This window comes from Oncorhynchus nerka, linkage group LG4 (genome assembly GCF_034236695.1).
Source record: "Oncorhynchus nerka isolate Pitt River linkage group LG4, Oner_Uvic_2.0, whole genome shotgun sequence".
Taxonomy (NCBI): domain Eukaryota; kingdom Metazoa; phylum Chordata; class Actinopteri; order Salmoniformes; family Salmonidae; genus Oncorhynchus; species Oncorhynchus nerka.
Window position 1 is genome coordinate 76,444,997 of NC_088399.1, and position 27,405 is coordinate 76,472,401.

The following is a 27,405-nucleotide window of genomic DNA, read 5'->3' on the forward strand; positions in this document are numbered from 1 at the left end:
TGTCTTTTGGCTTATCTAGGGTTTTTTGTAGATTTATGGGGTTGTGTTCTTTTAGGTGTCTAGGTAAGTCTATGGTTGCCTGGATTGGTTCTCAATCAGAAGCAGGTGTTTATCATTGTCTCTGATTGGGAGCCATATTTAGGCAGCTATATTCTTTGGGTATTTTGTGGGTGATTGTTTCATGTGTCAGTGTTTCTGCCACACGGGACTGTTTTCGTTTTTCACGGTTTTTGTTTTGTAGTTGTGTTCATGTTTAGTGGCTCTTATTAAAGAACCATGAACTATAACCACACTGCGTTTTGGTCCGCCTCTCCTTCCCAGGAAGAAAGCAGTGACAGTGACTCAGTCCCTGTAATAAGGGTTGAGGCAGAGAATCCCAGTGGAGAGAGGGGAACCGGCCAGGCAGAGACAGCAAGGGCAGTTGGTTGCTCCAGTGCCTTTCAGTTCACCTTCACACTCCTGGGCCAGACTACACTCAATCATAGGACCTACTGAAGAGATGAGTCTTCAATAAGGGGCGGCAGGGTAGCCTAGTGGTTAGAGCGTTGGACTAGTAACCGAAAGGTTGCAAGTTCGAATCCCCGAGCTGACAAGGTACAAATCTGTCGTTCTGCCCCTGAACAGGCAGTTAACCCACTGTTCCTAGGCCGTCATTGAAAATAAGAATTTGTTCTTAACTGACTTGCCTGGTTAAATAAAGGTAAAATTAAAAAATAATAATAATAATAAAGACTTAAAGGTTGAAACCTCATCTCTCACATGGGTAGGCAGACCATTCCATAAAAATGGAGCTCTATAGGAGAAAGCTGTTTGCTTAGAAATTCTAGGGACAATAAGGAGGCCTGCGTAAGCCCATGTAACGCTTTGTAGGTTAGCAGTAAAACCTTGAAATCAGCCCTTGCCTTAACAGGAAGCCAGTGTAGGGAGGCTAGCACTGGAGTAATATGAAACACATTTTTGGTTCTAGTCGAGATTCTAGCAGCAGTGTTTAGCACTAACTGAAGTTTATTTTTTGCTTTATTTGGGTAGCCGGAAAGTAGAGCATTGCAGTAGTCTAACCTAGAAGTGACAAAAGCGTGGATTAATTTTTCTGCATCATTTTTGGACAGAAAGTTTCGGATTTTTTTCAATGTTACTTAACCTTGTTCTGAACACCTCCAGAACAAAGGTATATCAGTCAATCTAATCATATCAATCCAAGATGGCGTAGCAGTAGGACGTCTGTTTGACTTGTCCCGTCCCATGTATATCTTTTTCTTCGTATATATTTTTTATATATATATATTTTTTTAACTCAATTTCCATCTACAGACTGAACATACTCTCCTGCAACCCGCCTCACCCAATGGAGCCCTTCCGATCCATCACGACTGGTTTGCCGACGTAACCATCCAAGGGTTTTCAACAGGCTCTTACGTTGCGACGTCCCCCGAAGGATAATCTGTTAGCCTACTAGCCCCGGCCTGCTAGCTGTCTGAATCGCCGTGTCTCCAGCTCGCCTAGCTACTCACTGGACCCTATGATCACTCGGCTACACATGCCTCTCCCTAATGTCAATATGCCTTGTCTATTGTTGTTTTGGTTAGTGATTATTGTCTTATTTCACTATAGAGCCTCCAGCTCTGCTCAATATGCCTTAGTTAGCCCTTTTGTTCCACCCCCCACACATGCAGGGACCTCACCTGGCTTAAATGGTGCCTCTAGAGACAAAACCTCATCGTCACTCAATGCCTAGGTTTACCTCAACTGTATTCAAATCCTACCATACCCTTGTCTGTACATTATGCCTTGAATCTATTCTTCCGCGCCCAGACATCTGCTCCTTTACCTCTCTGTTCCGAACGCACTAGATGACCAGTTCTTATAGCCTCTAGACGTACCCTTATCCTACTCCTCCTCTGTTCCTCTGGTGATGTAGAGGTTAACGTAGGGCCTGCAACCCATAGCTCCACTCCCATCCCCAGGCGCTCTTATTTGTTGACTTCTGTAACTGTAAAAGCCTTGGTTTCATGCATGTCAACATCAGAAACCTCCTCCCTAAGTTTGTTTTATTCACTGCTTTAGCACACTCCGCCAACCCGGATGTCCTAGCTGTGTCTGAATCCTGGCTTAGGAAGGCCACCAAAAATCCTGAAATGTCCATCCCTATCTATAACATTTTCCGACAAGAGGGGCGGAGTTGCAATCTACTGCAGAGATAGCCTGCAGCGCTCTGTCATACTATCCAAGTCTGTGCCCAAACAATTCAAGCTTCTACTTTTAAAAATCTACCTTTCCAGAAACAAGTCTCTCACCGTTGCCGCTTGCTATAGACCCCCCTCAGCCCCCAGCTGTGCCCTGGACACCATATATGAATTGATTTCCCCCATCTATCTTTAGAGTTCGTACTGTTAGGTGACCTAAACTGGGACATGCTTAACACCCCGGCCGTCCTACAATCTAAGCTAGATGCCCTCAATCTCACACAAATGATCAAGGAACCTACCAGGTTCAACTCTAAATCCGTAACCATGGGCACCCTCTTAGATATCATCCTGACCAACTTGCCCTCTAAATACACCTCTGTTGTCTTCAACCAGGATCTCAGCGATCATTGCCTCATTGTCTGCCTGCGTAATGGGTCCATGGTCAAACAACCACCCCTCATCACTGTCAAATGCTCCCTAAACACTTCAGCAAGCAGGCCTTTCTAATCAACCTGGCCCGGGTATCCTGGAAGGATATTGACCTCATCCCATCAGTAGAGGATGCCTGGTTGCTCTTTAAAAGTGCTTTCCTCACCATCTTAAATAAGCATGCCTCATTTCAATAAGCAATTTTCTACGGCTGGCCATGCTTTCCACCTGGCTACCCCTACCCCGGCCAACATCTCAGCACCTCCTGCAGCAACTTGCCTAAGCCCCCCCACTTCTCCTTCACCCAAATCCAGACAGCTGATGTTCTGAAAGAGCTGCAAAATCTGGATCCCTACAAATCAGCTATGCTAGACAATCTGGACCCTCTCTTTCTAAAACTTTCAGACTAAATTGTTGTAACCCCTATTTCTAGCCTATTCAACCTCTCTTTCGTATCGTCTAAGATGCCCAAAGATTGGAAAGCTGCCGCGGTCATCCCCCTCTTCAAAGGGGGAGACACTCTAGACCCAAACTGTTATAGACCTATATCCATCCTGCCCTGCCTTTCTAAAATATTCGAAAGCCAAGTTAACAAACAGATCACCGACCATTTAGAATCCCACCGTACCTTCTCCACTATGCAATCTGGTTTTCGAGCTGGTCATGGGTGCACCTCAGCCACGCTCAAGGTCCTAAACGATATCATAACCGCCATTGATAAAAGACAGTACTGTGCAGCCGTCTTCATCAACCTGGCCAAGGCTTTCGACTCTGTCAATCACCACATTCTTATCGGCAGACTCAATAGCCTTGGCTTCTCAAATGACTGCCTCGCCTGGTTAACCAACTACTTCTCAGAGTTCAATGTGTCAAATCGGAGGGCTTGTTGTCCGGACCTCTGGCAGTCTCTATGGGGTGCCATAGGGTTAAATTCTCGGGCCGACTCTTTTCTCTGTATATATCAATGATATCGCTCTTGCTGCTGGTGATTCTCTGATCCACCTCTACCAAGACGACACCATTCTGTATACATCTGGCTTTTCTTTGGACACTGTGCTAACAAACCTCCAAATGAGCTTCAATGCCATACAACACTCATTCCGAGGCCTCCAACTGCTTTCAAATACAAGTAAAACTAAGTGCATGCTCTTCAACCGATTGCTGCCCGCACCCTCCCACCCGACTAGCATCACTACTCTGGAAGGTTCTGACTTAGAAAATGTGGACAACTACAAATACTTAGGTGTCTAGTTAGACCGTAAACTCTCCTTCCAAACTCACATTAAGCATCTCCAATCCAAAATTAAACCTAGAATCGGCATCCTATTTCGCAACAAAGCCTCCTTCACTCATGCTGCCAAACATACCCTGATAAAACTGACTATCCTACCGATCCTTGACTTCGGCGATGTCATTTACAAAATAGCCTCCAACACTCTACTCAGCAAACTGGATGCAGTCTATCACAGTGCCATCTGTTTTGTCACAAAGCCCCATATACTACCCACCACTGCGACCTGTATGCTCTCGTTGGTTGGCCCTCACTACATATTCGTCGCCAAACCCACTGGCTCCAGGTCATCTATAAGTCTATGCTAGGTAAAGCCCCGCCTTATCTCAGCTCCCTGGTCGCCATAGCAACACCCACCCGTAGCACACGCTCCAGCAGGTATATTTCACTGGTCACCCCCAAAGCCAAAACTTCCTTTGGCCGCCTTTCCTTACAGTTCTCTGCTGCCAATGACTGGAACGAATTGCAAAAATCACTGAAGCTGGATTCTATCTCCCTCTAACTTTAAGCATCAGCTGTCAAAGCAGCTTACCGATCACTGTACCTGTACACGGCCTATCTGTAAATAGCACACTCAACTACCTCATCCCCATATTGTTACTTATCCTCTCGCTCTACTTGCACATCATCTGCACATATGTGTTAATGCTAAATTATAATTATTTCACCTCCCTGGCCTATTTATTGCCTTTACTACTCTTCTACATTTGCGCACACTGTACATAGATTTTTCTATTGTGTTATTGATTGTACGTTTGTTTATGTGTAACTCTGTTTTGTTGTTTATGTCACACTGCTTTGCTTTATCTTGGCCAGGTCGCAGTTGTAAATGAGAACTTGTTCTCAACTGGCCTAAAAGATCATGTGGTTTGGTAAGACGAATGCCCCTCTCCCCACAGTTGTGATTACGACCTCTGAGGGTTTCGAGCTTGAGGTAGTCACCTCATACAAGTACTTGGGAGTATGGCTAGACGGTGCACTGTCCTTCTCTCAGCACACATCAAAGCTGTTGGCTGAAGTTAAATCTAGACTTGGTTTCCTCTATTGTAATCGCTCCTCTTTCATCCCAGCTGCCAAACTAACCCTGATTCAGATGACCATCCTACCCACGCTAGCTAAGGATGCTCTCGAGCGGCTAGATGTTCTTTATCATTCGGCCATCAGATTTTCCACCAATGCTCCTTATAGGACACATCACTGCACTCTATACTCCTCTCTAAACTGGTCATCTCTGTATACCCGTAGCAAGACCCACTTGTTGATGCTTATTTATAAAACCCTCTTAGGCCTCACTCCCCCCTATCTGAGATACCTACTGGAGCCCTCACCCTCCACATATACCTGTTCTGCCAGTCACATTCTGTTAAAGGTCCCCAAAGAACACACATCCCTGGGTCGCTCCTCTTTTCAGTTCGCTGCAGCTAGCAACTGGAATGAGTTGCAACAAACACTCAAACTGGACAGGTTTATCTCAATCTCTTCATTCAAAGACTCAATTATGGACACTCTTATTGTCAGTTGTGGATGCTCTGCGTGACGTATTGTCTCTTGTCTGTGCCCAATAATGTTTGTACCATGTTTTGTGTTGCCGCCATGTTATGTTGTGTTGCTACCATCCTGTGTTGTCATGTGTTGCTACCTTGCTATGTTGTTTTCTTAGGTCTCTTTATGTAGTGTTGTCTCCTATATATATATATATATTGTATTTATTTTTAAATATTGGTAGGCCCTCATTGTAAATAAGAATTTGTTCATACCTGACTTGCCAAGTTAAATAAAAATACCTGCCCTCTGTTAGCTACTACCTTTAACTACAGCAACATAATGTAGAATATTGTATCAGTAGCTTTTAGCAGACTGGGCAAGGATGTATAAATGGTATATGTCTATGGTGCTGAAGACCAAGAATATGTTCAGCAGAAAGTAAAATACCCAGACACACACACACAGGTGTCTGGTATGTAGAGGTGTTTTAATCACATTAGAACTAAAGAGAAACACTGTGTCGTTGGGTTAACCATAGTCTTTATATATAATAACCTTTATCCCAGAAAAACATCTACAGCCATTTACAGCTTTACTCTGATTGTAAAACAGAAAGACACATCCCCACAGAGAGAGAGAGGAGAGGAGTGATGGAGAGGAGGAGTGATAATTGAGAGGGAGACAGAACAGAGACAGCGAGAGAGCATCTCCAACAGTCCTTATCTAAATTAGAAAAACCGACAGCCATTTTAATTGGATTATTACATAAGTATTATACATTACAAAAATATGATATAGTTGTTATAGAAGCGCCAGGCGTTAAGCTGAGTGATCGTAGCTGGGTCGTATTCAGTAGCAAAACGGTTTGAAAACAGACAAGGAAGAATTGCTTCTCTTATTGCAAAAGTTCAAGCTGTAAACCCCCATTTCATTCCGTTTCTAAACGTTTTCTCCCTACTGAATACAACCCTGGGTCCTCAGGTTCTTCATTCAGTGACATTGAATGTGACCCCTCCCACTTGCTCCCAAATAAGGAATCATGCCACGCCCTCCTCATCCAAGAATGACATGCAGCTCCTCTAGTGTTCTATATCTAGGCCGAATATATACAGATTAGGACAACGCAATAATCAATAATTCCATGCGGCAGCATTCGAAAATAAATAAAGTATATTGGACCAGCGCCACTGCTGATTCTACAGGATTAGCATTGAAAATGTGACAATCGGTCGGAAAAATAAAGGGTCTGCAGATAACTAGAAACACATTTAAATGAATAGAATGACAGTAAAACAGTTATGCTATGTGTTTGCTGACTAGTTAGCTGAAATTCACTACAATAGTGTTAATTTTCCACTTGATGGCAAACGTTCTGTAATGCTAAAATTCACTTCCAGTCATTTTGGCTCCGCATTGCTAGTCCCATTGTTTAGAATTCTTCTGCATTTATGCAAAGACTTATGGAATCCTCTTATCCTAACCTGTATATTTTTGACCTAGGCCCATACCAGGAAGTCAGGTATAGCAGGAAGAAAAGTTAGGACTTAAACAATTAAAGCAATAATTTGAAAAATAATATGAAAAAAAAAGAAAAAAAAAAGAGGAGCTGGTTCGTAGATGAGTATGTAGAGGGAGTAAGTGTAGAGGGAGGGATGGAAGAAGCGCGAGAGGGTAGATGAGGGAGGGAGAGAGAGGGGGAAGAGGAGGGAGGGAGGGAGAGAGAGGGGGAGAAAGGGAGAGAGGGTAGAGGAGGGAGGGAGAGAGGGTAGAGGAGGGAGGGAGAGAGGGTAGAGGAGAGAGGGAGAGGGTAGAGCAGAGAGGGAGAGAGGGGAGAGAGGGTAGAGCAGAGAGGGAGAGGGTAGAGCAGAGAGGGAGAGGGTAGAGCAGAGAGGGAGAGGGTAGAGCAGAGAGGGAGAGGGTAGAGAGGGTAGAGCAGAGAGGGAGAGAGGGTAGAGCAGAGAGGGAGGGAGGGAGGGAGGAAGAGAAGGGAGGGGAGGGAGGGAGGGAGGGAGGAAGAGAAGGGAGGGGAGGGAGGGAGGGAAGGAGGGAGAGAGGGAGAAAGGGTAGAGGAGAAAGGGTAGAGGAGGGAGAGAAGGTAGAGGGAGGGAGAGAAGGTAGAGGGAGGGAGAGAAGGTAGAGGGAGGGAGGGAGAGAGCAAAGGTGGAGTGCTAGAAGTGCAACGTAAGTAAGGCAGAGGAAGAAGGGAGAGAGAGAGAGAGATTGAGGAGTTATTGCTGGGCTTAGTAGCATAGTTTCTGCTGTCGGTCGGAGTAGCGATAGCAGAGGAGAGGGATGGAGGAGAGGAGTGAGAGAGTAGTTATTGTTGTGGGTAGTATGGCTGTTGTGGTGGTTGCTGGGGCTGCTGTTGGTAGGTGTAGGGGTGCTGCTGTGTGGGGGGGACCACAGGGTAGCCCCCCTGTCCGGGTGCTGGGGCCTGCTGATAGGGGACGTAGGGCTGCATGTTAGGCTGCATAGTGGGGGGCATGTTGTACTGGCCGTACGCAGCATACGGGTTATAACCCATAGGCATCTGGTAGGCATACCTGAGGATACAGAGAAAGAGAGGTTAGTGTGTATGAAAATGAGAAGACAGGGATAGTGAGATGAACAACAGACGGGCTACAGTTGTGCAACGCACACAGCCAACTGGGACAATAAGGATAATGATTGATTTGATCGACTCACCCGGGGTATCCCTGGTATGTGGGGTAAGGCGGTCCCTGGGCCTGTGAGGGAGGGGCCATAGGTGGGGGGTTTACTGGTTGAGGCTGGTTACTGGGAGGGTTGCCTGGTGCGGAGGCGGCCTGGGGGGTGAAGGCAGGGGGAGGGGGCCGCTCGGGAGGCTGGGCCTTCGCCTGGGGCTGCTGAGGTTGCTGGAAACGGAAGAGGGAAAGATCAGAGGTCACTAAAAATCAGTCAAAACAGATCAATAGTAAACCTTGTGACAACTGCTGATGTAAAGTGGTTAACAAACATTTCACTGATTGCTTGAAACGGGATATTTTTACAACGTCACAATAAGAGACAACATTACGGTCATGTCTCTGTCGTGATTGAGGGAGTTCGTCAGGTTGAAACGGTCTATGGCCCGTCAAGACCAGGTAAAACTGCTCAAATCAAACAGTCATTGTCAACAAGGCAGCATGGTGCATCGTTCAGAATCATACAATATATGTTTCAATTTTCAAACTAGTTTTCCTTGGTAAGATAAAGCACATATGTTTATTTTATCAAGAGCAAACACTTTAGCATGTGAAAATTCAAATCGTAAGTCAATACGCCACATGCCTCACATACATCACTCTGTTGAGCCAACTTCGCCATCGGCTTTGAAAGGGGCACACAACTCACACCCGGGAGACACCTCGGTTACAAATGAATGCAATCACTTTCACCCGATGCAAATTTCGCCCACCCAGTGAACCGGGCAAGTTTAATTGAATCCTCATTGGCACAGAGCTGCCCTCTGATTGGGCTGGAGGGAGGAGCCACCCAGCTGTGATTGGCTACTTACGAAGACAGTCCTTGGTGCGGGGGTTGGTCCAGTGGCGGTGGGGTTAGTCTGGTAGGCGGGGACAGAGAAGGACGGGGCACTGGGCTCCCTGGCGATGCTCTGCTGCAAATCCCTGGGTGGGTAACCACAACAACAGAAATGTCAGTCATTGGTCACCAAGGCAACCCCAACATCAGTTGCTCGTCATGGTCACTTCTAGTTCACATAAATCACCAATCACATAAAAACAGAATCAATGATATTTCACTAATAACACAATACAGTGATTATTACAAATATTCATAACAACTGAAGCATCGTTATTGAGACGACATCACCACCACATACTTCAGCAGTTCATCCCGTTCTGTCTTGCGGGCGAAGACGATGTCACTGCACTTGTTCTGGAACTTCAGCAGGATCTCGGTGAGGTCATTGTAGAACTACAGAGAGCGAGAAGGTGATTGGTCAGATTGAGAGACAACCAAAGTCATCCAATAATCAAGCCCTTGTCAAGTTCAACCTGTTGTGTTTTTCAGGGGGTTAGAACAAAAATGTGTATTGTTGGGTGACACCGTCTTAGAAACAGTCCTCATTTTCCCTGGACAACCCACCCATTCCCTAGAAACAACCCTCCCTGACGTTCCCTAGGCGACGGTTACCTTGGTGCCCTCTCTGAGGTTGCTGGTGATCTCAACGTAGCTGTCGTGGGCCGAGGCCAGCTTCTTCAACACCTCCTCACGATCATTAGCCTCCGAGTTGGACTGCTTCAGACTGGAGAACACCTGGTGAGATGCCTGGGGGGAGACAATCAACAGGTGGAGAGAGAATCGATAAAGTAACATTTCTCGACATCTGAAAAAGTATTTGTGGAAATTGCGTATAGGGGTGTTTAGGCGAGTGTGTCTCTGTATCCTACCTGCACGTTGCCCAACAGCTCTTCCTGAGAGCGGAGGCTGGCTTGAACCCTCTGGCTGTAGCTGCCGTATGATTGGTCAAGCTGGCTCATTGACAGTGCCTCCTCATTGATGGCCCCGTCCTGAGCCAGAGCCGTCAGGAAGCTGGAGGACATGTCAAAGGTCACGCCCTTAATTTCCGTCTCCAGCACCTCCCTCTCTCTCTTCACCACCTCTAGCTGGGACAGCTGGGAACGCAACACACTCACAACCTAGAGGGAGAGAGAATACATAGTTAGAACACACACACACACACACACACACACACACACACAGACACAAAATCCCTCACCTCGCTGCCCTGCAATGTCTTAGCAGGGTTGGCTGAAGGTATGGCAGCGGTGAGTTCAGCCTCAGGTTTACAGAAGAGAGCGATCATCTCACAGTGTGTATTGTAACGCTCCCTGACCACCTGGTCAGCCTGCACTGCCTTGTCCAACACGCTACGGAAGTTACCCCCCTCTGGACCGCCGGAGGTAGAGAAGCAGAAATAATTATCATTTGATTCCAAGGTAGTACACAACACCACACATATCAGTATGTTTGTTTTTAGATGTGTGTGTAGGCATGAATAGGTGTGTGAGTGTGTACCCGCTCTGAGTGGTTTGTAGAGGTCTCCAGAGGGAGTTCTGTTCCAGCGTTGGCTGAACTTGGATCTCAGCTCGCTGTCTGTCGACTCCTCATCATCCAGCATCTTCAGAGACTACAAACACACATTACACATCATGGGTATACGAACTAGAGGTCGACCGATTAATCGGACTGGCCGATTAATTAGGGCCGATTTGAAGTTTTCATAACAATCGGAAATCAATTTGTCCAATTATTCTTATTTTCAACGACGGCCTAGGAACGGTGGGTTAACTGACTTGTTCAAGGGCAGAACAACAGATTTTTACCTTGTCAGCTCGGTGGATCAAATCTTGCAACCTTACAGTTAACTAGTCCAACGCTCTAACAACCTGCCTCTCATTGCACTCCACGAGGAGCCTGCCTGTTACGCGAATGCAGTAGAAGCCAAGGCAAGTTGCTAGCTAGCATTAAACGTATATTATAAAAAACAATCAATCAATCATAATCACTAGTTAACTACATATGGTAGATGATATCTAGTTTATCTAGCGTGTCCTGCGTTGCATATAATCGATGCAACGCTGGGGGATGATTTAACAAAAGTGCATTTGCGAAAAAATCACAATTGTTGGACAACTGTACCTAACCATAAACATCAATGCCTTTCTTAAAATCAATACACAGAAGTATATATTTTTTAAACCTGCATATTTAACTAAAAGAAATCCAGGATAGCAGGCAATATTAACCAGGTGAAATTGTGTCATTTCTCTTGCGTTCATTGCACGCAGAGTCAGGGTATATGCAACAGTTTGGGCAGCCCGGCTCATTGCAAACTAATTTGCCAGAATTTTACGTAATTATGACATAACATTGAAGGTTGTGCAATGTAACAAGAATATTTAGACTGATGGATGCCACCCGTTAGATAAAATACCAAACGGTTCTGTATTTCACTGAAAGAATAAAAGTTTTGTTTTCGAAATGATAATTTCCGGATTCGACCATATTAATGACCAAAGGCTCGTATTTCTGTGTTATGTTATAATTAAGTCTATGATTTGATAGAGCAGTCTGACTGAGCGATGGTAGGCAGCAGCAGGCTCGTAAGCATTCATTCAAACAGCACTTTCATGCGTTTTGCCAGCAGCTCTTCGCAAGCACAGCTCTGTTTATGACTTCAAGCCTATCAACCTAATGGCTGGTGTGACCGATGTGAAATGGCTAGCTAGTTAGCTGGGTGTGCGCTAATAGTGTTTCAAACGTCACTCGCTCTGAGACTTGGAGTAGTTATTCCCCTTGCTCTGCAAGGGCCGCTGCTTTTGTGGAGCGATGGATAACGCTGCTTCGAGGGTGGCTGTTGTCGATGCGTTCCTGGTTCGAACCCAGGTAGGGGCGAGGAGAGGGACGGACGCTATACTGTTACACTGGCAATACTATAGTGCCTATAAGAACATCCATTAGTCAAAGGTATATGAAATACAAATGGTATGGAGAGAAATAGTCCTATAAATACTATATTAACTAAAACCTAAAACTTCTTACCTTGGAATATTGAAGTTTCATGTTAAAAGGAACCACAAACTTTCATATGTTCTCATGTTCTGAGCAAGGAACTCAAATGTTAGCTTTTTTTTACATGGCACATATTGCACTTTTACTTCTCCAACACTTTGTTTTTGCATTATTTAAACCAAATGGAACATGTTTCATTAATTATTTGAGGCTAAATGGATTTTTATTGATGTATTATATTAAGTTAAAATAAGTGTTCATTCAGTATTGTTGTAATTGTCATTATTACAAAAACAAACGAAAATAAATAAATAAAATAAATCTGCCGATTAATCGGTATCGCCATTTTTTGGGCCTCCAATAATCGGTATCGGGGTTGAAAAATCATAATCGGTCAACCTCTAATACGAACACGTGTGTGTGTATATACACACACCTCATCCAGGATCTCTCTGTTGCGTGTCAGTAGTTCCGGTAGGTCTCTGATCAGCTGCTCTATGCTCTGCAGCCCCCCCTGCTGGACGATGGCATGGGCCTTTTCAATAATGGATTGTGGGATAGAATCTCCAGACAGGTCCTCCAGAGCCGCAGGCAGGTTCAGAGATGCCAGGACACTGTTGTTAAATGATCAATACATGATCAATATAGACATGCCAACACACTGTTTAGTTATTAACGAAATTCACCACCAATAAATATGACCTACACAGTGTACAAAACATTAAGAACACCTGCTATTTCCATGACAGACTGAACAGGTGAAAGCTGTGATCCCTTATTGATGTTAAATCCACTTCAATCAGTGTAGATGAAGGGGAGGAGACATGTTAAAGAAGGGTTTTTAAGCCTTGAGACAATTGAGACATGGATTGTGCCATTCAGAGGGTGAATGGGCAAGACAAAATATTTAAGTGCCTTTGAACAGGGTTTGGTAGTAGGTGCCAGACGCACCGGTTTGTGTCAAGAACTGCAATACTGCTGGGTTTTTCACGCTCAACAGTTTCCTGTGTGTATCAAGAATGGTCCACCACCCAAAGGACATCCAGCCAACTTGACACAACTGTGGGAAGCATTGGAGTCAACATGGGCCAACATCCCTGACGAATTGAGTCTGTTCTGAGGGCAAAAGGGGGGATATTAGGAAGGCGTTCTTAATGTTTTGTCAACTCAGTGTATGATGACTTAACCGGGTGCTGTTGATAATGTAATGTATTGAAATCAATAGAGTAGAAAAAAATTACGATTCAATTGTTAAATGATCAAAGTAACATCCATACCCGTTGCAGAGGTTAGTAGCTTCCCTCATGGTTCCTACCAGTCTGTTGACGGTCTCAGCCTTCCTCTGGCTGTACACACTCATACTCTGCTGCACAGCCATGGGCACCATCTTCTCAAACAAGTCTATACAGACACACATGTCAGAAACTAACCCACACGTTAACAAACTCTTTTAGACATCTACACAAAAAGCAAAAGTGTGCCCCCCCCGCACCAGTGAACTTGTTGCCGAGTGGTTGTGTGTGTATTCGGTCTCTCACCAGTGAACTTGTTGCCGAGTGGTTGTGTGTGTATTCGGTCTCTCACCAGTGAACTTGGTGCCGAGTGGTTGTGTGTGTATTCGGTCTCTCACCAGTGAACTTGGTGCCGAGTGGTTGTGTGTGTATTCGGTCTCTCACCAGTGAACTTGGTGCCGAGTGGTTGTGTGTGTATTCGGTCTCTCACCAGTGAACTTGGTGCCGAGTGGTTGTGTGTGTATTCGGTCTCTCACCAGTGAACTTGGTGCCGAGTGGTTGTGTGTGTATTCGGTCTCTCACCAGTGAACTTGGTGCCGAGTGGTTGTGTGTGTATTCGGTCTCTCACCAGTGAACTTGGTGCCGAGTGGTTGTGTGTGTATTCGGTCTCTCACCAGTGAACTTGGTGCCGAGTGGTTGTGTGTGTATTCAGGTCTCCCACCAGTGAACTTGGTGCCGAGTGGTTGTGTGTGTATTCGGTCTCTCACCAGTGAACTTGGTGCCGAGTGGTTGTGTGTGTATTCGGTCTCTCACCAGTGAACTTGGTGCCGAGTGGTTGTGTGTGTATTCGGTCTCTCACCAGTGAACTTGGCGCTGAGCGGAGGTGTGATGGTGGTAGCCTTGACCAGCGCTGCCTTGCCGATGTGTTCCAGGTCTTTGACCTCAGGGACGCGGTCGTGGTAGATGAAGTCGTTGTCCTTCTTAGCTGCGGTCAGAGCACGGCTGATCTTATCACTAAGGTCTTTCACACTGACGTACTCATCATAGCGAGACGCTACCGTCTTCACCAGCTCTGAAGCATGCTGCAGGGATGGAGGGAAGGAGAGAATAGAGGAATGAATGATAGTCGGATCCTTCACACTGTCAACCATAAAGCAGGGCTAGACTCTTCACTAGTTAGTTTGCTGAGGGATGGAGAGAACGAGAGAATAGAAAACAATGTATGAGGACTTTGGTTGATTGGTTGTGTTTACAGTGGGAAGAAAAAGTACGTGAAACCTTTAGAATTACCTGGATTTCTGCATAAATTTGTCATAGAATCTGATCTTCACCTAAGTCATAACAATAGACAAACACAGTCTGCTTACACTAATAACACACAAACAATTACATGTTTTCATGTCTTTATTGAACACACCATGTAAACATTCACAGTGCAGGTAGGAAAAAGCATGTGAACCCTTGGATTTAATAACTGGTTGACTCTCCTTTGGCAGCAATAAACTCAACCAAACATTTTCTGTAGTTGTGGATCAGACCTGCAAAACGGGAGGAATGTTGGACCATTCATCTTTACAAAACTGTTTCAGTTCAGCAATATTCTTGGGATGTCTGGTGTGAACCGCTCACTTGAGGTCATGCCACAGCATTTTAAATCCGGTTTAGGTCAGGACTCTGACTGGGCCACTCCAGAAGGTGTATTTCCTTCTGTTGAAGCCGTTCTGTTGTAGATTTACTTCTGTCTTACTGGTTGTTGTCCTGTTGCATCACCCAACTTCTGTTGAGCTTCTATTGGCGGACAGATAGCCTTACATTCTCATGCAAAATGTCTTGATAAACTTGGGAATTAATTTTTCCGTCGATGATAGCAAGCTGTCCAGGCCCTGAGGCAGCAAAGCAGCCCAAACCACGATGCTCCCTCCACCATACTTTACAGTTGGGATGAAGTTTTGATGTTGATGTGTTGTGTTCCTATAGTTTCATCTGTCCACAGAATATTTTGCCAGTTGCGCTGTGGAACATCCAGGTGCTCTTTTGCAAACTTCAGACATGCAGCAATGTTTTTCTGGGACAGCAGTGGCTTCTTTCGTGGTGTCGTCCCATGAACACCATTCTTGTTTAGTGTTTTACGTATCGTACTCGTCTAGAGATGTTGGCATGTTCCATATATTTCTGCAAGTCTTCAGCAGACACACTAGGATTCTTCTTAACTTCATTGAGTATTCTGCGCTGTGCTCTTGCAGTCATCTTTGCAGGATGGCCATTCCTAGTGAGAGAAGCAACAGTGCTGAACTTTTTACATTTATAGACAATTGGTCTTACTGTGGACTGATGAACATCAAGGCTTTTAGAGATACTTTTGTAACCCTTTCCAGCTTTATGCAAGGCAACCATTCTTAATCTTAGGTCTTATGACATCTCTTTTGTTCGAGGCATGGTTCACATGAGGCAATGCTTCTTGTGAATAGCAAACTCAAATTTTGTGCGTGGTTATTTTTTTAAAACGGGGCAGGGTAGCTCTAACCAAAATCTCCAATCTCATTTCATTGATTCGACTCCAGGTTAGTGGACTCCTGACTCCAATTAGCTTTTGGAGAAGTCATTAGCCTAGGGGTTCACATACCTTTTCCAACCTACACGGTGAATTTTTAAATTATGTATTCAATATAGACAAAATACAACAATGTGTGTTTTTAGTTTAAGCACACTGTTTGTCTATTGTTGTGACTTAAATGAAGATCAGATCAAATTTGATGTCAAATTTATGCAGAAATCCAGGTAATTTCAAAGGTTTCACATGCTTTTTCTTGCCACTGTATTTGGTAATAGGAAAATCACTACATTTTCAGGTGGGCTACACTGGAAGCACCACTGGGTTAGAGTGCTGTGTGTGTGTTTGTGTGTACCTGCAGGCGAGCGATCTCCTCCCCAAAGTGTTTCTTCTGCTTGGCGAGGATAGACTGGTGTAGCTCAGCGTTGGCCTGCATGATGCAGTGTTTAGCTGCCAGCACCGGCAACACCTCCTGGAAATAAATACACTGACCAGGGAGAAGCAACCACAGAGCAGTGCGCACACGCACGCACGCACACGGGGCAAACCAAAACACATACATGCAAACAAAGGGAAAACCAAAGAACAACACCGCCAAGAGCAAATCACGAACGAGTTTCACGTCACAGAAGCCAAATCAGGAACACAGGCACACACACCACCACCACGAGGGATGCAGAGAGCGGAGGATAACGGGAGAGAGAACAGAACAGTATGTGATTAATCTTTCTGCAACATTCACCCAAACTTTATTACAAAGTAGTGTGTGTGTGTCTGCAAAGTCCAGCCCATGTATTCCCACCCAAGAACGTGTGTGTGTGTGTCTGTGTGTGTCTTTTAGTAGTAAGACAGGTCAGTCAGATTTCAAACACACATCATTTCAGAAGCTCATTATTAGGTAGTGAGAGACCAATAAGAACGGGGGTGAGACGATGAAAGCGCCACTGAGAATAGAGCCCAAGTAGTGAACAAGCACAACCAATGAGAAAACAGCCCAGGTAATGAATAACAAATCGGAATGGAGACTGTATGGTAAACAACCAATCAGAACAGAGATAGTGAAATGAGAGAAATGGGGAAAGTTCCACACCCTGAGTGTTATCCCCATACACACACACACACCTTGGGCAGGTTCTCTTTGTACTGACACTGCTTGAAGGCATCGCTGTAGAAATCTGCCGCCTGATTGGCCAGTTTAGCGATGATGGCGTCCTTCATCTTATCTGTAGGGCAAACGATACCATGGTTACTTGATTTATGCACACACGTGCAATGTGTGGGTATAGCATGTGTGTGTGTGTGACATATGTGTACCTGAAGTAGCCTTGAGAAAGAAGACTTCCTGTGCCTGAGCCAGCATGATGAGACTGAGGGTTCCTACGGTCTCAGGAGAAATGTCCATTGTAGGCTCTCTGTTCAGAGCCGACAGCACTGTGTCCTTAATGTGACCAAATGCTCCACTTGCCAACTGGAGGGGGTGGAGGAGGGAGAGAGTGTATGACAGAGAGAGATGGAAAGACAGACAGACGGGGGGGGGTTATTGGTTATATTATTACTACGTAGAATTCAAGTATTATTATAAAAAAGGTAGTCATTGGCTGTAATATCATTAGCAGTACTGTAGTAATACCTGGTAGTAATATCAGTATTACTATAGATTCTGGTAGTATTTGGCTGTAGTATTTGTAGTACTGTAGTAATTTGATGTGGTATAAATAGTAGTGTTACTATAGAACCTGGTAGTATTGTAGCATTACTATAGTAGTACCTGGTCATATTTGGCTGTAGTACTGTAGTAATTAGATGTGGTATAAATAGTAGTGTTACTATAGAAGCTGGTAGTATTGTAGCATTACTATAGTAGTACCTGGTCGTATTTGGCTGTAGTACTGTAGTAATTAGATGTGGTATAAATAGTAGTGTTACTATAGAAGCTGGTAGTATTGTAGCATTACTATAGTAGTACCTGGTCGTATTTGGCTGTAGTATTTGTAGTACTGTAGTAATTAGATGTGGTATAAATAGTAGTGTTACTATAGAACCTGGTAGTATTGTAGCATTACTATAGTAGTACCTGGTAGTATTTGGCTGCGGCCTTCAGTCCTTCATCGCTGTCCAGGTTTTGTTCTGAAGCGATCTGACTTGCCAACGCTGCTCCATTGAACAACACACATGTCTTCTCATAGCCCAGACTGGCCAGGGCTAAAACACACACACCTGTTCATCAGGCTGACATACCTCACAATAGGGTTACAGAGGTTACCTCTCGCTGGGAGATAGCACACGCCGGCCCAGCTCTACACATGCCACAGACCGGTAATCATTTAGGTTGCAGGGTTTCCATTAGGAACATTTGGCACCGGACAAGTAACCTGAAAGATGACATTTGAGAACTGTACCTGTCTTCCATCTGCATTGGGAAAGTAACCCATTAGGGCATCCATCCATGCAGCCAGCACAATCAATAAACAAGGGATATTGGCCAAATGAGCCACACTTACGTGTCCTTAAAACCAGCCTTTTAACAAATTACAAAAACACTATCCCTTGTGTTTCGATGTTTAGCATATGCAGAACTTTATAATCTGTTTTATTGGTTTTAACTTTCCTCAAATATCAATTGTTCACCTTACGGTTCAGCTGTCAGAGATCTGATCACTAAATGCATCAGGGCATTGCATGCATAGGCCTATAGGCATCTACTGTATGAAATTAATATTAAAAAGATCAAATCAAATTTTGTCACATTTGTCACATGCGCTGAATAGACCTTACAGTGAAATGCTTTCTTACAAGCCTTTAACAATCCGTTTTAAAAAAGTGTTAAATGATTTACTAAAATAAACTGAAGTAAAATATAAATAAAAAGTAAAATAAAAAAATTGTTAAAAGAACAACAATAAAATAACAATAGCGAGGCTATATAAATGGGTACTGGTACAGAGTCAAGGTTAGTCGAGGTAATATGTACATATATATATGAAAGCGCCATAATATGTACAGGTAGGGGTAAGGTGACTATGCATAGATAATAAACAAGAGAGTAGCAGCAGCGTAAATAATGGGGATGGGGTCAATGCAAATAGTCCGGGTAGCCATTTGATTAGCTGTTCAGGAGTTTTAAGGGTTAGAAGCTGTTAAGAAGCCTTTTGGACGTAGACTTGGCACTCCTGCACCACTTGACATGCGGTAGTAGAGAGAAGAGTTTATGACTAGGGTGGCTGGAATCTGACCATTTTTAGGGCCTTCCTCTGACACCACCTGGTATAGATGTCATGGATGGCAGGAAGCTTGGCCCCAGTGATGTACTGGGCCGTACGTCCTACCCTCTGTAGTGCCTTGCGGATGGAGACCGAACAGTTGCCATATCAGATGGTGATGCAACCAGTCAGGATGCTCTCAATGGTGCAGCTGTAGAACTTTGAGGATCTGAGGACCCATGCCAAATCCTTTCAGTCTCCTGAGGGAGAACAGGCATCGTCATTCCCTCTTCATGACTCTCTTGGTGTGTTTGGACCATGATAGTTAATTGGTGATGTGGACACCAAGGAACATGAAGCTCTCAACCTGCTCCACTACAGTCCCGTCGATGAGAATGGGCATGCTCCTTTTCCTGTAGATCATCTCCTTTTCTTGATCACATTGAGGGAGAGGTTGTTATGCTGGCACCAGACACCCAGGTCTCTGACATTCTTCCTGTAGGCTGTGTAATCGTTGTTGGTGATCAGGCCTACCATTGTTGTGTCATCGGCAAACTTAATGATGGTGTTGGAGTCGTGCTTGGCCATGCAGTCATAGGTGAACAGGGAGTACAGGAGGGGACTGAGCACGCACCCCTGAGGGGCCCCCGTGTTAAGGATCAGCGTGGCAGATGTGTTGTTACCTACCCTTACTACCTGGGAGCGGCCTGTCAGGAAGTCCAGGATCCAGTTGCAGAGGGAGGTGTTTAGTCCCAGGGTTCTTAGCTTAGTAATGAGCTTTGAGGGCACTATGGTGTTGAACACTGAGCTGTAGTCAATGAATAGCAATCTCACGTAGGTGTTCCTTTTGTCCAAGTGGGAAAGGGCAGTGTGGCGTGCAATAGAGATTGCGTCATCTGTGGATCTGTTGGGGCCATATGCTAATTGGAGTGGGTCTAGGGTTTCTGGGATAATGGTGTTGATGTGAGCCGTGACCAGCCTTTCAAAGAACTTCCTGGCTACAGACGTGAGTGCTACGGGTTGGTAGTCATTCAGGGAAGTTACCTGGGTGTTCTTGGGCACAGGGACTATGGTAGTCTGCTTGAAACATGTTGGTATTACAGACTCGAACAGGGAGAGGTTCAAAATGTCAGTGAAGACACTTGCCAGTTGGTCAGCGCATGCTAGGAGTACACATCCTGGTAATCTGTCTGGCACTGCAGCCTTGTGAATGTTGACCTGTTTGAAGGTCTTACTCACATCGGATATAGAACGCGTGACCACACAGTCTTCTGGAACCGCTGGTGCTCTAATGCATGCTTCAGTGTTGCTTGCCTTGAAGCAAGCATAGAAGTCATTTAGCTCGTCTGGAAGGCTTGTGTCACTGGGCAGCTTGCGGCTGTGGTTCCCTTTGTAGTTCGTAATAGTTTGCAAGCATTGCCACATCCGACAAGCGTCGGAGCCGGTGTAGTACAATTCAATCTTAGTCCTGTATTGACGCTTTGCCTGTTTGATGGTTGGTGGTGGGGCATAGCGGGCTTTCTTATAAATGTCCGGGTTAGAATCGCACTCCTTGAAAGCGGCAGCTCTACCCTTCAGATTAGAGGTCGACCGATTATGATTTTTCACTGCCGATACCGATTATTGGAAGACCAAAAAAGCCGGTGCCGATTAATCGGCCGATTGATTTTTGGGGGATATATATATATATATATTTTTATTTGTAATAATGACAATTACAACAATACTGAATTAACACTTATTTTAACTTAATATAATACATCAATGAAATCAATTTAGCCTCAAGTAGATAATGAAACTTTCAATTTGGTTTAAATAATGCAAAAACAAAGTGTTGGAGAAGAACGTAAAAGTGCAATATGTGCCATGTAAGAAAGCTAAAGTTTCAGTTCCTTGCTCAGAACATGAGAACATACAAAAGCTGGTGGTTCCGTTTAACATGAGTCTTCAATATTCCCAGGTAAGAAGTTTTAGGTTGTAGTTATTATAGGATTATTTCCCTCTGTACCATTTGTATTTCATTAACCTTTGACTATTGGATGTTTTAAAAGGCACTTTAGTATTGCCAGTGTAACAGTATAGCTTCCGTCCCTCTCCTCGCTCCTCCCTGGGCTCGAACCAGCAACACAACGACAACAGCCACCACATCGAAGCAGCATTACCCATGCAGAGCAAGGGAAACAACCACCCCAAGGCTCAGAGCGAGTGAAGTTTGAAACACCATTAGCGCGCGCTAACTAGCCAGCCATTTCACTTCGGTTACACCAGCCTCATCTCGGGAGTTAATAGGTTTGAAGTCATAAACAGCGCAATGCTTGACGCACAACGAAGAGCTGCTGGCAAAACGCACGAAAGTGCTGTTTGAATGAATGTTTACGCGCCTGCTTCTGCCTACCACCGCTCATTCAGATACTTGTATGCTCAGTCAGATTATATGCAACACAGGACACGCTAGATAATATCTAGTAATATCATCAACCATGTGTAGTTAATTAGTGATTATGATTGATTGTTTTGTTTAATGCTAGCTAGCAACTTACCTTGGCTTACTGCATTTGCGTAACAGGCAGTCTCCTTGTGGAGTGCAACGAGAGAGAGGCAGGTCGTTATTGCGTTGGACTAGTTAACTGTACGGTTGCAAGATTGGATCTCCCGAGCTGACAAGGTGAAAATCTGTCTTTCTGCCCCTGAACGAGGCAGTTAACCCACCGTTCCTAAGCGGTCATTGAAAATAAGAATGTGTTCTTAACTGACTTGCCTAGTTAAATAAAGATTAAATAAAGGTGCAAAAAAATATATTTAAAAAAAAAACGGCAAATCGGCGCCCAAAAATACCGATTTCCGATTGTTATGAAAACTTGAAATCGGCCCTAATTAATCGGCCATTCCGATTAATCGGCCGACCTCTACTTTAGATAGTGCGGATGTTGCCTGTAATCCATGGCTTCTGGTTGGGGTATGTGCAGTACCAGTCAAAAGTTTGGACACATCTACTCATTCAAGGGATTTTCTTTATTTTCACTATTTTCTACATTGAGAATAAAATTAAGTGCATTAGAGTTTACAGCACTTCGGAAATTGCAGCCCAAATAAATGCTTCACTGAGTTCAAGTTACAGACATCTCAACATCAACTGTTCAGAGGAGACTGCATGAATCAGACCTTCATGGTCGAATTGTTGCAAAGAAACCACTACTAAAGGATACCAATAAGAAGAGACTTGCTTGGACCAAAAACACAAGCAATGGACATTAGACCGGTGGAAATCTGTCCTTTTGTCTGATGAGCCCGAATTTGAGATTCCAACTGCTGTGTCTTTGTGAGACGCAGAGTAGGTGAACGGATGATCTCCGCATGTGTAGTTCCCACCGTGAAGCATAGAGGAGGTGGTGTGATGGTGCTTTGCCGATGACAAGGTCTGTGATTTATTTAGAATTCAAGGTACACTTAACCAGCATAGCTACCACAGCATTCTGCAGTGATACGCCATCCCATCTGGTTTGCGCTTAGTGGGACTATCATTTGTTTTTCCAACAGGACAATGACCCAACACACCTCCATGCTGAGTAAGGGCTATTTGACCAAGAAGGAGAGTGATGGACTGTTGAATCAGATGACCTGGCTTCCACTATCACCGGACCTCAACGGCAGGGTAGCCTAGTGGTTAGAGCGTTGGACTAGTAACCGGAAGGTTGCAAGTTCAAATCCCCGAGCTGACAAGGTACAAATATGTCGTTCTGCCCCTGAACAGGCAGTTAACCCACTGTTCTTAGGCCGTCATTGAAAATAAGAATTTGTTCTTAACTGACTTGCCTAGTAAAATAAAGGTAAAATAAAAAAATAAAAATAAAATTGAGATGGTTTGGGATGAGTTGGACCACAGAGTGAAGGAAAAGCAGACAACAAGTGCTCAGCATGTGGGAATTCCTTCAAGACTGTTGGAAAAGCATTCCAGGTGAAGCTGGTTGAGAGAATGCCAAGCGTGTGCAAAGCTGTCATCAAGGCTAAGGTAGGCTACTTTGTCTAACAGTTTTTTGGTTACTACATGATTCCGTATGTGTTATTTCATAGTTTCGATGTCTTCACCATTATTCTAAAATGTAGAAAATAGTACAAATAAAAGGAAAAAAAAATTGAATGAGTAGGTGTTCTAAAACCTTTGACTGGTCCTGTATGTACGGTCACTGTGGGGACGACGTAATTGATTCACTTATTGATGAAGCCAGTGACTGATATTGTTTACTCCTCAATGCTAAAACAGTCCTGTAGCTTAGCACGCGTGTCATCTGACCACTTCTGTATTGAGCGAGTCACTGGTACTTCCTGTTTTAGTTTTTGCTTGTAAGCAGGAGGACAGAGTTGCCAAATGGAGGGCAGGCGAGAGCTTTGTACGCTCTGTGTGTGGAGTAAAGGTGGTCTAAAGTTTTTTTTCCTCCTCTGGTTACACATTTAACATGCTGGTAGAAATTAGGTAAACATTTATTTAATTTTTCCTGCATTAAAGTCCCCGGCCACTAGGAGCACCACCTCTGGATGAGCATTTTCTTATTTGCTTATGGCCTTATTTGCTCGTTGAGTGCCGTTTTAGTGCCAGCATTGGTTTGTGGTGGTAAATTTACAGCTACGAAAAATATATATGAAAACTCTTGGTAAATAGTATGGTCTACAACTTATCATGAGATACTCTACCTCAGGCGAGCAAAACATTGAGACTTCCTTAATATTTGATTTCGTGCACCAGCAGTTATTTACAAATAGACACAGACCGCCACCCCTTGTCTTTACCGGAGGCAGATGTTCTGTCTTGCCGATACACGGAAAACTCAGCCAGCTGTATGTTATGCATGTCCTTATTCAGCCACGACTCAGTGAAACATAAGATATTACAGTTAATGTCCCATTGGTAGGATAGTCTTGATCGGAGCTCATCCAGTTTATTATCCAATGATTGCACGTTGGCTAATAGGACTGATGGTTGAGGCGGACTACACACTCGCCGTCGGATCCTTACAAGGCACACCGACCTACGTCCCCGAAATCTGTCTCTTCTTCATGCGAATGACGGGAATTTGGGCCTTGTCCAGTGTCTGAAGTAAATCCTTTGCATGTAGACACGTTAAAGAAAAAAATATTTGTCCAGTACGAGGTGAATAATCGCTGTCTTGATATCCAGAAGCTTTTTTTGGTCATAAGAGACGGCGGCAGAAACATTATGTACAAAATAAGTAACAAATAACGTGATAAAACACACAAGATAGCACAATTGGTTAGGAGCCCGTAAAATGGCTGCCATCTCATCCGGCACCATAAATATAGAAGAAAGAAAAGCTTAGTCCTAGCCCCAGAGAGAGAGAGAGAGAGATGGAGATATAATGGCAGACTGATGACAGGACATGGATTTCTTTATCCTTGTCAGATAGGCTACTGCGTCTGCTATACAGATATATACAGTCGTGGCCAAATGTTTTGAGAATGACACAAATATTAATTTTCACAAAGTCTGCTGCCTCAGTTTGTATGATGGCAATTTGCATATACTCCAGAATGATATGAAGAGTGATCAGATGAATTGCAATTAATTGCAAAGTCCCTCTTTGCCATGCAAATGGCACGTGCCGTCATCATTGCTTTGCACAAAAAGGGCTTCACAGGCAAGGATATTGCTGCCAGTAAGATTGCAGAGTGGTTCAATTGTTGTGAAGAAGGCTTCAGGGCGCCCAAGAAAGTCCAGCAAGCGCCAGGACCGTCTCCTAAAGTTGATTCAGCTGCGGGATCGGGGCACCACCAGTACAGAGCTTGCTTAGGAAAGGCAGCAGGCAGGTGTGAGTACATCTGCACGCACAGTGAGGCGAAGACTTTTGGAGGATGGCCTGGTGTCAAGAAGGGCAGCAAAGAAGCCACTTCTCTCCAGGAAAAACATAAGGGACAGACTGATATTCTGCAAAAGGTACAGGGATTGGACTGCTGAGGACTGGGGTAAAGTCATTTTCTCTGATGAATCCCCTTTCTGATTGTTTGGGGCATCCGGAAAAAAGCTTGCCAGGAGAAGACAAGGTGAGTGTTACCATCAGTCCTGTGTCATGCCAACAGTAAAGCACCCTGAGACCATTCATGTATGGGGTTGCTTCTCAGCCAAGGGAGTGGGCTCACTCACAATTATGCTTAAGAACACATCCATGAATAAAGAATGGTACAAACACATCCTCCGAGAGCAACTTCTCCCAACCATCCAGGAACAGTTTGGTGACGAACAATGCCTTTTCCAGCATGATGGAGCACCTTGCCATAAGGCAAAAGTGATAACTAAGTGACTCGGGGAACAAAACATCGATATTTTGGGTCCATGGCCAGGAAACTCCCCAGACCTTAATCCCATTGAGAACTTGTAGTCAATCCTCAAGAGGCGGGTGGACAAACAAAACCCCACAAATTCTGACAAACTCCAAGCATTGATTATGCAAGAATGGGCTGCCATCAGTCAGGATGTGGCTCAGAAGTTAATTGACAGCATGCCAGGGGGGATTGCAGAGGTCTTGTAAAAGAAGGGTCAACACTGTAAATATTGACTCTTTGCATCAACTTCATGTAATTGTCAATAAAAGCCTTTGACACTTATGAAATGCTTTTAATTATACTTCAGTATTCCATAGTAACATCTGACAAAAATATCTAAAGACATTGAGGCAGCAGACTTTTGGCCACGACTGTACAGCTAATTCGTACATGTTCTATCGGATTTAAAAAAATAAAGATAAGCATTATTGTTAGATTACAGGAGTAACTATGGTAGGCTTAGAACATTCTTCCTCACCTCAAGTTCAAGGAGTGCAAGTCAGTTGGACTGCCGGAACACAGTGCCTTCATATCATAGGCCGGCAGTGTAATAGCCAGAACAAAAGTAATTAAGTCTAGCCATTGTTCATAGGGAAAATACAAGCAGGATATTATATTGCGGCAAACACAACATTACAGTTGGAACTTAATTAAGCTGAAGAAAATTACAACAGAATGAAACAAAACATGTTTGGCATATTTAAAGAACTGGTTTAGATGACTAAATAGGCCTAAAATAATAACAATTAGCGAGTTGCACAGAAGCCACACCAACATTTCTCTCGTCTTTGACACTTACAATATTAAAACTTGTCCATACGGAGGACATTCCCCCTTGTAGGCATACTCTCTAACTTTAATTTTACTTAAATTAAAAAGGTCTCCATCTTTGCAATCAACAGTAGCCTAGGCCAAAGCTCCTCTCTCGTTAGCAGCAGGTGCATGTACATAAGGCAGAGTGTAATGAGTGAGAGAATGGTGCTGAAGCGCAAAATCTGGGTTTATGATAGGCAGCCCTGGGCAATTTGGCCGCATACGATTTAATGTATCGTCTTTTAATTTATTTGATCGGCCAAAATCCGGGGAACGGAAACCTTGATATGTTGAAAAAGACAAGGAGCGAACACACATCATACAATATTACTGCTTCCTACACCTACTGGAACAACCATGCCCGCAAGCCTCGTGTGTGTGTGTGTGTGTGTGTGTAGCGTACCTAGTTTGACTGAGCCCCCGAACAGTGAGCCCTTATCAAAGGCATCTTTCCATGTGAAGGTTAGACACAGCTGCAGGAACACAGAAAGAGAGATTAGCAACATTATCAGACAAACCTTATTTTTTATTAGGGTTTCATGTGTGACATGATTCTCTGTACCACGCAGACACATACTGTATTATATTGTTTTCAGCAAAAGTGTGTATTTTGTATTGAGTGGATGAGAGGTTATATGTACCTGGTTTTCAGAGAAGGGAAACTTTGGCTCCACGGCACACAGCTGATCATAATACCTACAGAAAAGAGAGATGTTATTGACTGTGTTACTGACCAACTACGCTTGGGCGGAATCCAGATTCTCATACCTGCCTTGTGCCATACCAGGATACTCTGGAATTTTGTATTTTTATTTATATCTTTATTTAACTAGGCAAGTCTGTTAAGAACAAAATATTATTTACAATGGATGGCCTATGAACAGTGGGTTAACTGCCTTGTTCAGGGGCAGAACGACAGATTTGAACCTTGTCAGGGATATTTCGGTTACTAGTCCAACGCTCTAACCACTAGGCTACCTGCTGAATGCTAATGTAAATGTGATATTTCAGGGTTGTTTTATTTATACTCAGTAAGAAACTTTGGCAGCCACTAGTTCTTGGCACACCTGTACTTGGGAATTGTCCCCCATTCTTCTCTGCAGATCTTCTCAAGCTCTGTCAAGTTGGATGGGGAGCGTACAGCTATTTTCAGGTCTCTCCAGAGATGTTTGATCGTGTTCAAGTCCGGGCTCTGGCCGGGCCATTCAAGGCATTCAGAGACTTATCCTGAAGCCACTCCTGCGTTGTTTGGCTGTGTGCTTAGGGTCATTGTCCTGTTGGAAGGTGAACCTTCGCCACAGTCTGAGGTCCTGAGCAGGTTATCAAGGATCTCTATGTACTTTGCGCC

General features: G+C 44.2%; 1 protein-coding gene across 2 annotated transcripts in view; it reads right to left on the minus strand.

The window, feature by feature from the left end:
- Window positions 1-5,859: 5,859 nt before the first annotated feature.
- Window positions 5,860-27,405, minus strand: part of pdcd6ip (programmed cell death 6 interacting protein) — a 29,083-nt gene continuing 7,537 nt past the window's right edge. The window contains exons 2-18 of one of the 2 annotated variants that reach the window (XM_029658602.2): window positions 26,699-26,753; window positions 26,461-26,530; window positions 17,786-17,913; window positions 17,026-17,179; window positions 16,834-16,934; window positions 16,067-16,183; window positions 14,020-14,242; window positions 13,206-13,329; window positions 12,365-12,542; window positions 10,432-10,543; window positions 10,133-10,302; window positions 9,804-10,052; window positions 9,547-9,681; window positions 9,233-9,327; window positions 8,906-9,017; window positions 8,077-8,264; window positions 5,860-7,934 (exon numbers count right to left, since the gene is read on the minus strand). In XM_029658602.2, coding sequence (XP_029514462.1) covers window positions 7,709-7,934; window positions 8,077-8,264; window positions 8,906-9,017; window positions 9,233-9,327; window positions 9,547-9,681; window positions 9,804-10,052; window positions 10,133-10,302; window positions 10,432-10,543; window positions 12,365-12,542; window positions 13,206-13,329; window positions 14,020-14,242; window positions 16,067-16,183; window positions 16,834-16,934; window positions 17,026-17,179; window positions 17,786-17,913; window positions 26,461-26,530; window positions 26,699-26,753 — 2,437 coding nt within the window. In that variant the 3' untranslated portion in view covers window positions 5,860-7,708. Of the gene's footprint in view, window positions 7,935-8,076; window positions 8,265-8,905; window positions 9,018-9,232; window positions 9,328-9,546; window positions 9,682-9,803; window positions 10,053-10,132; window positions 10,303-10,431; window positions 10,544-12,364; window positions 12,543-13,205; window positions 13,330-14,019; window positions 14,243-16,066; window positions 16,199-16,833; window positions 16,935-17,025; window positions 17,180-17,785; window positions 17,914-26,460; window positions 26,531-26,698; window positions 26,754-27,405 lie in introns of both variants that reach the window. The other variant, XM_029658601.2, reaches the window with a different exon arrangement.